This window comes from Elephas maximus, chromosome 11, assembly GCF_024166365.1.
Source record: "Elephas maximus indicus isolate mEleMax1 chromosome 11, mEleMax1 primary haplotype, whole genome shotgun sequence".
In the NCBI taxonomy this organism is placed as follows: domain Eukaryota; kingdom Metazoa; phylum Chordata; class Mammalia; order Proboscidea; family Elephantidae; genus Elephas; species Elephas maximus.
Window position 1 is genome coordinate 72,217,926 of NC_064829.1, and position 11,053 is coordinate 72,228,978.

The window sequence follows — 11,053 nt, forward strand, 5'->3', positions numbered from 1 at the left end:
AGGTCCCTGGGTGGTGCAAATGGTTTGCGCTCAACTAGTAACCCAAAGGTGGGTAGTTTGAACCCACCCAGTGGCACCACGAAAGAAAGGCCTGGTGATCTGCTTCCCATAAACATTACAGCCAAGAAAACCTTATGCAGCACAGTTCTACCATGGAGCTGCCATGAGTCAGAATTGACTGGAAGGCAACAGGTGACTTGTGCTTAATTTTCAGTCAGGTTTCCATTCCTAAACTACTCTTGCACACACACTGGACAACAATAGTGGCACCTAAAACCAAAACCAAACAAAACCCCAAACCCATTGCCTTTCTGTGGATTCTGACTCATAAAAAAAAGAAAAAAAAAACCCATCATAGTGACCGTATAAAACAGAAAACTGCCCCACAGGGTTTCCACGGAGCAGCTGGTGGATTCGAACTGCTGACCTGATTAGCAGCCAGGTTCTCAACCACTGCACCGCCAGAGCTACAATGCTGCGCCTGTTAGCCAAGAAAACCACCCAAGCCCTCCTTGGGGAAGCCATTCTCAGAGGGGCCGGCGTTCACCGCCCATCTAGCCACCTGCGGAGCTGCAGGGCAGGGCAGGGCAGTGCAGGGCCTCAGGATGTCGCGGAAGGCCTCTCCACGAGGGCGAAAGGCGGCACAGGCCGCCCCTCTGAGTCACGCCTGCGGCCCTGACCCAGATGCAGGAGGGTGGGGCGCATCCCCGGAGCAGCAGCAGCAGGAGCAGCAGCGGCGGCCTCAGCAGGAGGCTCCAGGTAACACCGGGCTGGGGGGCGTCGGTTCGCAGGTCCCCGCGGTGACACCTCTTTCGCAGAGCTCTGAAGCAGTGGGGGAAGGAGAAGTGGAGAAGGCCGGCTGGAGGCGGGACCTAGAGGAAGACATGCAGGGAGGAGGAATGGGGGGACGACAGCGGGACGTGGCGGGAGAGGCGCGGCGGGTTACCCCTGCCCCGCGCCCTCGGGGCTCCAGCCGGGTCTCCCCGAGGTCGAGGCCAGGCTGTGGGCACGGGGCCGTGAGACCTGGTGGGGGCACTGTAGATGCCAGCCGGGCGGACGCTGCAGCACCGCGACTTGCCAGCTGGGGGAGAGGGGGCGTGGCGGTGACCCAGGCCTCGGATTTGTTGCTCGAGGTGGTGGGCGGGAACTTCGGAAGCGTGAGTGGGCGGAGCCAGAGGTGTGGCTGGAAGACCCGGCACAGAATCCGGCCTCGTCTGGAACTGGGGGCCTGCAGTGAGTGCGGAACGCGAGTGGTCAGAGGGAGCCGGTCCGCTGGTTGGCTTATTGCCTCTTTTTTCTTCCTTTCTTAGTTCCTTAGTTCCTCTTCCTTCCTTCCGTGCCTCCCTCCTTCTCTACTTTCTTTCCTCCCTTTTTTCTTTCCCCATCTTTCATCTTCTTCATTGGCTGCATCTCCTCAACATTAAAAAATGCTTCTTTGCTGGATTTCCCCTCGCATTCCAGCTGCAGTAGTTTCCTCCATGGAAGTCTCCACTCCCCGTATCCTCCCCTGCCCCTACCCAGGGCTCCTCTCCTGTGCGGAGGTGGTCCCAGGCCCACCTGCCTCACCTGGCTGCTCTCCTGCCATGCTCCCCCAGGCTCCCCTACTGGGGAGCTCTTCCAGCGCCTCACAAACCCAGTTCTCACAGTACAGTGCCCACGGCTGAGGCGCAGTTTCGTATTTTCTTCCTCTTACTGCCTCCAAACCGTGGGGATTGCCCAGAATTAGCGAAGTTCTTCTCTGTGTCTCTCCACTGTGTGTTCAGTGTTTCGTCCACTCGCATAGACTCTCCTGGCATCGGTATGCTGATGGCCCCCAGCCTCTCGCCCTAGAGCTGCTAGATTTACATTTCATCTGAGTTTTAATCAGATTTACAACATCCCTCGCCATGGTTTAATTGGTATGTTCCACACATTCCAAACGGAACGTATCACCTTCCCTATTCCAAGTTGGCTCCTCAGTTAACCAATGAATGGTTCATTACCCACCCTAAGGCACAGTGGTTAAGAGCTCCGCTGCTAACCAAAAGTCCCCAGTTCGAATCCACCAGCCAGCCACTCCTCCTCCTTGGAAACTCTTTAAGGCGGTTCTACTCTGTCCTATAGGGTCCCTATGAGTCGAATTCGACTCGACTGCAAAGGGTTTGGTTTTTTGGTTTACGAGTTAGCCTCGGAATTGTCCCTGATTTTACTTGCTCCCTCACCCATCTGTGACCAGCCACTACCTCCCTCTTAGAAGGACCCTTGAGATTATTTTGAGCCCATCCAGGTGATCCAGGATACCCCCTGCCCATCTCAAGAGCCTTAATTCAGTTACATTTGAAAATTCCCTTTTGCCATGTAAGATAACTCAGGTTTTGGGGATTAGGGTGTGGACTACTTTGGGGGCCGCTATTCTGCCTACCACCACTGGTGCCCACCAACAGGGGTACCAATGACTCAGTGATTAACCAGTGCTCTGTGCAAGTGCTTCTGTTCTGTGCCCTTGATCAGATATTCCATGATGGATCATCTCTGTGAAGCCAATGGCACTTTTGCCATCAGGTTATTGAAAATGCTGAGTGGAGAGGACAAGTCACGGAATGTGTTCATTTCTCCGCTAAGCATCTCCTCTGCCCTGGCCATGGTCTTCATGGGGGCAAAAGGAAACACTGCCACCCAGATGTCCCAGGTATGAAAGCCTGCCACAAAGGGAGAACAACAGCACGTTTCTTTCGTACTTCCATAAAACTGGTTGTCAGGCAGTTGATTGCAACTCCTGGCGACCCCGTATGTGTCAGAGTAGAACTGCGTTCCATAGGGTTTTCAAGGCTGATTTGTTGGAAGTAGGTTGCCAGGCCTTTCTTTTGAGGTGCCTCTGGGTAGATTTGAACTTCCAAACTTTTGGCTAGCAGCCGAATGGTGTTAACTGTTTGTACCACCAGGGACTCCCCTACTTCCATAGAGCTGGCCTTTTCAGACCTTCACCCCAGCTGATGAAAGCCAGTGTGGCCTACACGTGTGAGAAGAGAAAACGTGGTGATGGAGAAAAGGCAGACATGGATAGGGAGGTGAATTGTGTAGGACAGGTTATCTCCCCATAATGTTTATGGGAGAAATCAAGTAATTCAGTTACTTTCTCTAGATAAGGAAAGCAGCATCTTTGATAAGTTAGGTAATTCTGTAATTCTGATCCACAATAAGGCAAAGAATTTCAACTTTGTTATATTTTAAACTTTTGCTAAAATTATTCTTAAAATTGAAATGCATCTGTACAAATGGACTTTTTGTAAAATTGATTGTTTTTAGTATATAATTATGCATGAGTGAAAAAATACAACAAAAATATGGACTTAAATATTTTCTGGAGTTATTTAGAAAACAATTAGTTATTTACAGGTATTATTTAGTTATTTAGAGGTAATATATAATCTGGTTGATCCGAAATAGGTTATGTGTAACTTTGTCTACAAGTGAGGTAGTGAGTGAATACTTTAGGGAAATACTTAGGTTCCTTTGAAAATCTGGTGAAAGGGCCCCAGAGCACTGCCATATGCACAGCATTTTGCTAACACTATTTGGGGTGTGGAGCCCTGGTGGCACAGTGGTTAAGAACTTTGCTGTTAACCAAAAGGCTGGCAGTTCGAATCCACCAGCCACTCCTTCTGGGTGTATGGCCACCGCCCCACAGCACATCCACAGACCCAGCTGGAGATCCTTCTGCCCTTGTTTTGCATAGCTCAGAGTCAAGTTTGGTCTGGGTTGGGCGGGAGATAAAAGAGCAGCCTTCGTTCCCAATCTGACTTAACACTTATATCACGGTCTGATTGGGAGAAGTTCTGCAAAAATGGCTGATTCATCTTCATTTTTGCTCTTTCTTGTAGCCCCTGGGGCCATGTTAGATTTATCCCAACTACCTATTTTCTTCTGTTCTGTCTCCCTCCCTGAGTTATCACATCCATGCCTCCCTGGCATGAATAAATCTGCTAGATCAGTGTTACCACCTGTGGGCAGTTTGGCCTCAGGTGGGAACACTTGGCGAGATCTGCAGTTTTAGTTGTCACAACTGAAGGGTGCTACTGATATCTATTGGGTAGAGGCCAGGGATGCTGCGAAACCGCCTACAATGCACAGGCTGTTGTTGCCATTAAGTCATTTCCAACTCAGGGTGACCCCATGTGTTACAGAGTAGAACTTTTCTATAGGGTTTTCTTGGCTGTAATCTTAACCAAAGCAAATCTTTCTTCTGCAGTGCTGCTGGGTGGGTGTCAACCTTCAGGTTAGCAGTCTAGCACAAGCCATTTGTGCCACTCAGGGACTTTCAACATACAGGACAGACCCCATAACAAAGAATTACCTGACTCCAAATGCCAGTGGTGAAGAGGCTGAGAAACCCTGTGCTAGACAATTCAGCCAAACTCGCTTTAGGATAGGAACCTGTCTGATGTTCAGTACAGAGCTTCATTTGGAGACCGCTCTTTGGGGGAGGAAAAGGGCAATGTTAAAAGTTGGTGTGGTTGTTTTCTGTTACCAGGCACTTTGTTTAAACGAAGACGAAGATGTTCATCCAGGTTTCCAGTCACTTCTCAGTGAAGTTAACAAACCCGGCTCTCAGTACTTGCTTAGAACTGCCAACAGGCTCTTTGGAGAAAAAACATGTAATTTTCTTTCAGTAAGTAGTATTTAGGCATTGATGGGGAAGAAACTGAAAATGAGAAACTATTGAGGAGCAGGGAACACCATATAACCTACTCCCTTAAATATGTGCTTAAAAATACACTTCTGTAATTATAATTTTGAATTTTAAGATTACATCTGAATTATGTCTTTTTAAAAATTATTATTATGGGTTCTGACACATGGCTCCCTAAGGTCCATCTCAATGTGTCCATCCTCCCACGCCCAGACCGACTTCTTCCCCTTGATTCCCGATCCCTAAGTGACAGCAGGGTCTAATGTGTTATACAAGCAGAAGCTTAGCTATCCTTGTCTCCTTCCCAGTCTCACTTCTGGCTGTTCTTCTGGTTCCAGCTGAGTCAGCCTCTTAAAAAATTTATCCCCATTTCTGAACTGCCATTGCCTGGGCTCTGATTTTTGCCATGTTGTCACTATCATTTTAATTGCTTCTTAACTGTTCTCTCCGAGTCCTGTGTGATCCTTCCTCCTGTATCATAAATCCACACTACTGACAGAATGTTATTACAGTTGTTAACTGCTGTTGAATAGTCTTTCTAGAACGAGGTTTTAAACTTAGTAACTTCTATTTACTTCAGCTTTTAACTCCAAAGTACCTTAGTTTAGTAACACCCTGCCATATGTAATAAGTGAAGTAAAAAAAAAACTCTACCACATAATACGCAAGATGATGTTATTGTGAGATTAATGAAATGATGGGGTGAGCTTGGCTGTCTTATTGGGTGGGAGCTCTAAGTGTTCTGTAAGATTCAGACACCTCCCAGCCCTGGTTGCTGTTGGGCTTAAATAGATTTGGGGATGATTTTGGATCCTTTACCTGGCTAGGTCTTCCAGGATATGCACTAATGACTCCAGGAGTCTCCTGGTTAATTGATGAAATCGATGTTCATGTTTAAATATCAGCCTGATTTTGACTGTTGTTCTTGGAGACTATTAGGGACAGAGGAAACCACCTTCTTCTACCTTTCTTGATTGCTTAGCCCCTCCTTCCCTCTACATCCTCTTTGACACCAGGAGGTAGGTGGACAATGGGAACCAATTGCAAAGCATGTTATACCTGAATCTGAGTTATTGTGGGATTTTTTTTTAATTTAATTTATTTTAAGTTTACAGCTCAAGTTAATTTCTCATTCAGAAATTTATACACAGATGGTTTTGTGACATTGGTTGCAATCCTCACAATGTGACAGCACACTCCCCCTTTCTACCTGGGATTCCCCGTTTCTGGGTTTTAATGTATTTCTGATTTGGCCCCAACTTACATTTCAAGGCTCATTTCCTGCCACTGTGTTTTCCCTAATGCCCTCTCCTCCCTTCTGTCTCTCTCTCACACACACACAACACAAACACACACACACAATACTTCAAACCTATCACATTCCATTCCCTGAAGACCGTCCTTGCTCCATGTTCTTCCAAGCTACCACCATGACCCAGATCTAAAATGCAATTTCCTTTTTTTGTCCACATGGCCATCCATACGATTTCTTGATTATCTAGTTTTATTCTGAAGCCTCTCAATCATACAGTAGATAAGTTTCAGACACGATGGTTGCTGCTGGGGATAAAAAAAAAAAAAGGAGTGAAAGAGAGTTATGCTGTCTCATGGGTGAGACAGAAGACTACAGAAAGAGTCAATATGGAGTTTAAATGCTTGACAGGGATGATGTCCAGGGGAATTTTGTGCAAGACTGGCTCCATCCATGTTTCTGTGCCCCTTGTAAGTGCCTCTGTGTATGAAATGTCTCCCTTATCAGACTGCGAGCTAACCCAGCTCAGATACGATGCCCTTAACTTGGCATCAAGTACCTAGCACAGTACCAGGCACAGAGTGGGCAGTCCATAATTTTTTTGTTAATTGAATGTGTGGGTCTTAAAATGCAGCATGACCTGTGTAGAAACATGTGAAAAGAGAGAGAGAGAGAAAAAAAAAGTTTTCAAAGTGGTGGCAACCTTTGAGGAATGGAGGCAAACTCAGTAGTTTGTTTTTCATAGGCTTTTAAGGAATCTTGTCAGAAGTTCTATCAGGCAGAGCTGGAGGAGCTGTCCTTTGCTAAAGATACAGAAGAATCCAGAGAACACATAAACAAGTGGGTCACAGAAAGGACTGAAGGTGAGAGATTTTAATACCTGAAGGCTTGGAGTTATGAATGGAAGAGAGGCTGAGCTGGGCTGTGGATGGCTTCTGCAGTGTTGCCACTGTGGCCTGGTTACCAGAGGTCTGTTTGTATGTTGTTGGTTGTTGGTGTTTGCTGGGTTTCCAGGCTAACAACATAATCCTGTTATTTGTCTTGGGCTTGGCAGATCATGAAGTCTAAAAAATATTTAAACCTAGGGTTCTAATGTCAACCTCCTCTCTTCCGGAGAGTGCTGAAAAATTCCTGAACAATGCCTCCTCTTTGGGGGACCCTTACCATACTCTGAGGGCAGAATGACATTCGATTAAGTCATATCTTAGAGATGACTACATTTTGTCATACCTCCTGTGATAATTCGAATAGTTCACCAATTTCATCCACAGCTCTCTCCCCGAGTTTAACTTGACAATGGCTAAGTTTGCTTTCAGAGGGCGACCTTTTCTGAATTTGCTTGGAACTCTGGTTGCTGGGCAGTTTTTGTGGGGCCTGCCGGTCCCCTGTCCAGACTATGTGTTGTCTCACCAGAGACATTGCTGTCAGCTCTCTACTGGAGGACAGAGTAAAACAGGACATGCTTTTACATACTCTGAATACTTGACACATCATCAAGGAACTGCAAGAAATAACCAAAGAGAGGAAAAAATCCCATTGCTGTCAAGTTGATTCTGACTCACAGTGACCCTATAGGACAGAGCAGAACTGCCCTATAGGGTTTCCAAGGCTGTCATGTTTATGGAAGCAGACTGCCCTATCTTTCCACTGCAGAGCAGCTGGTGGGTTCAAACCACCAACCTTTCTTTTAGCAACTGAGCACTTAATCGCTGTGTCACCAGGGCCCCTTTTCCAAAAAATTGAGGGTTAAATTATATCACATGTTTATTCATGGGCCAGCCTTGCACTCATTCTTTCACCCTTCAGCCTTTAGTGCACGTCCCTGTGTAGCAGGCAGCAGCAATGCCCACAATGATACTGAAAGGCAATAAAATAATTATCACGGGAAGGGAAGCCTTTCACTTTTCCACACACCGTCTGTCCAGTGGCCTCTTGCTCTCCAGCAGATCCAGGAGGACTGTCACCTGGGGGGCCAGAAGCTTCTCCATACCTCACCCCTCTTATCCAGTCACCTCCTCTCCACATCTGTCCACATCTTTCCATCCAGCTGACTGCTGACATATTTCCTAGGGTTTTAGAGCTGGAGAAAACTTTGGGGATCACCTTGTCCCCTCTCTGATTTGACAGCTCACCTCAGGTCCCTCTATCCCACCTCCCAGTTCCTTTGCTCCATCACCTGTTTCAGGTAGCCTGCTTTATGTTTTTAACTCTCAAATAGCAATAAACTTCTCCTATGTAGGGAAGATTTCAGAGGTGCTGGGTGCCGGGACCATCAACCCCCAGACTAAGCTGGTGCTTGTGAATGCGATATATTTCAAAGGAAAGTGGAAAGAACAATTTGACAAAAAGTACACAAGAGGAATGCCCTTTAAAATCAACCAGGTAGGGACTCGTTTTTCAGACACCCTGCTTCTCTTGTAAAGTAAAAAGGTGGGAATGATTTTAAATGAAAAAAAAAAAAAATTCAGACTGTCTTGATCTCTTTTTGAATGAATTTCCTGCTCCCTGTGTATTTTTTCTTTGGGGTGGGGGTGGGTGGAGGACAAAAAATAAAATAGCTATTGTATTGATAGTTCTGTTCTTCCATCCTAGACAAGTCCATCTTTCACCTCTGGCTGTGTTATTTGGATTGGAGTTTCTTCTAAGCCCTGGAAACTTTTGTATGATGCTATCAGGGTCTATATTTATTTAGACATTTTCTTAGAATGTCAGGAGCAACCGTGCCTATTTATTGCCTTAGAATTCATGCTATACAATTGCAAACACAAGAAAAAAGATGTGTGAGTAGATGTTAAAGGGAACTTTGCAAACAGATTTCTACACTTCCTTTTGAATGTTATCATGCCTGAGGTCAAGAGCGGTTAGCCTGGAATTTGGCCTCCATCAACCTGATAATAGCATATTGCTCAAAGATATAAAAGTATAAAATCTATTTGATGTCAGCTTTAAAAATGGCAGACCCTATACATCTTATCAAGGTATCTTTCCCAGGAAAATCAAACTCATAAAACCAATTCTAGAATTGGGCAACTTTTCAGGATAAAAGTAAAACTCCCTTTGGCCCATCTTTTCTAACCAGATCCTTCCATCCAAAGGCCTGAATATTACTTAATCCTCCTCTGAACTTGGAGAAATAATTGTTAATTATAAGGTCCATGGGAGTGCTTCCAAAATAATGTAGAGGGGTTTTATGTCTATATTTGCCAGCCTCTTGTCTCTCACACGGTAATATTTGATCTGCTGAAACAAAGATATACTAATGAAGATTTCATGTCTTTAAGCATAAATCCACAGAACTAATAATTCTTTTATACTTGTACCTTAGGGATTCTTTGAGTTAGATGTATCTGAGTTTTGGTAAACCGTGTTCATTTTCTAGTCATCTAATTTTAATTTCCTGTTTTCATCAGGATAAGAAGACAGTGCAGATGATGTTTAAGCTGGCTAAATTTAGGTTGGGGTACGTGGAGGAGGTGCACACTCAAGTCCTGGAGCTGCCCTATGCGGGGGAGGATCTGAGCATGGTCATTTTGCTTCCCGACGAAGACACCAATCTCACTGTGGTAAGCCCTTGGCAATGTCTCTGCATGTCTGTAGATTCCGGTCTGAGCTCATTTTTTTAGTCCATCCCCCAGACAGCATTTGAGGAGCTTCCAATTTAGGGTTTTTACAAGTAGTCAACACCATTGTGTGTCTTTTGGAAACATGTGTACGCACTTCTGTTGTGTATGTAAATATCATCAATTGGTTTGGAGAATTTTCTAAACTAAAAAGCATTTGAAATGAGTTTGGCATGTAGTTCTTTTTTAAAATTCTGCTTGTCTCAGGTGTTTGCTAGCTGTTTCACTCTTGTATCCATGAAACAGAGAAAAGGTGAGAAGTGGGGAAAAATCTTGGTGTTTCTAGGAAGAAAAATATCTGTATAGATTGTCTTAATCTAGAACTGACCACCTAGTTGCACGTGGCAGGGGTAGAACAGATAATAAGTGTGTGGGTGGGCACATGGGTAGTGTCATCTAGATGTTAATATTTGACGCTTTGTTCTTCCAGGTGGAAAAGGAACTTACATATGAGAAGTTCAGAGCCTGGACAAATCCAGAAAAGATGACTCCAAGTAAAGTTCAAGTTTTCCTTCCCCGGTTAAAGTTGGAGGAGAGTTATGACTTGGAGTCTTTTCTTCGGCGTTTAGGAATGACTGATGCTTTTGAGGAAGTCAAGGCTGACTTTTCTGGGTTGTCAACCGAGAAGAATGTGCCCGTGTCCAAGGTTGCACACAAGTGCTTCGTGGAGGTAAATGAGGAGGGCACAGAGGCAGCTGCAGCCACCGCGGTGGTCAGGAACACCCGGAGCCTCAGCATAGAGCCAAGGTTTTGTGCAGACCACCCTTTCCTCATGTTCATCAGACACCACAAGACCAACAGCATTCTGTTCTGCGGCAGGTTCTCATCTCCGTGAAGAGGTGCTATTGCCGAACTTACATGCCTTTCCCTCTGCTTGCCGTGTCTTCATTTAAATTCTGTGTGGCCAAATTGGCAAAGGTTTGAATCCTAAAATAAAGTGCGTGCGCCTGACAGTTTGTGAATGTCTCTGGTGAACATTTCACAGCCATTGGGAATAGCAGGCTTTGGAGGTGTGAAGTTTGGGCTCGAGGAGGCAAAGGCTGGTTTTGAAGTGGTTGGGGTGCTTTTTGGAGGCTCTTGCCCTCATCTACAAACTAGAGGTTGGCCAGATCCTCTCATCTAGGCCCATTATTTGTGGGTAGTCTTAGGAGCACCGTGAAGATTCATGAACCACCCCTCATATGTCCCTCCATCTTGAGATGATCTCACACCTTTGCCTACTGCCTCCGGCCGACCTACGAGGAGGGGCCATTCACAGGCCCTGTTGCTCACACAGCCAGAAACCTGCAAATCTGTGAATATTACAGCTACCCAGTGTCTTGTAAACAGTCCAGGTAAAGTGTCTCCCCTCCCTCAGGATCATGCAGACAGCCCTGCATGTCCCATGCTCCCCGAGCCTCTCATGAAAACCCCTGTTCATATCTTCTTTCCAAGAGGAAACTTCAGACACAAATTCAGGGCTCAACCATGAGCTTCAGGACAGGGCTGAGTGGGAGGCAGGTCTCCGAAACA

General features: G+C 45.8%; 1 protein-coding gene across 2 annotated transcripts; it reads left to right on the forward strand.

Annotated features, from left to right (window-relative positions):
- Positions 1 to 614: 614 nt before the first annotated feature.
- LOC126085182 (serpin B8-like) lies at positions 615 to 10,485 on the forward strand. 2 transcript variants are annotated; one of them, XM_049900271.1, is made up of 7 exons: positions 716 to 759; positions 2,491 to 2,668; positions 4,511 to 4,648; positions 6,667 to 6,784; positions 8,161 to 8,303; positions 9,332 to 9,484; positions 9,972 to 10,485. In XM_049900271.1, exons 2-7 carry the CDS (start codon positions 2,498 to 2,500, stop codon positions 10,374 to 10,376), a joined length of 1,128 nt encoding a protein of 375 aa, XP_049756228.1. In that variant the 5' UTR covers positions 716 to 759; positions 2,491 to 2,497; the 3' UTR covers positions 10,377 to 10,485. The 2 variants fall into 2 exon arrangements, with proteins under 2 accessions (XP_049756229.1, XP_049756228.1); XM_049900272.1 differs by lacking the exon at positions 2,491 to 2,668 and having other exon boundaries at positions 615 to 759.
- Positions 10,486 to 11,053: the final 568 nt, after the last annotated feature.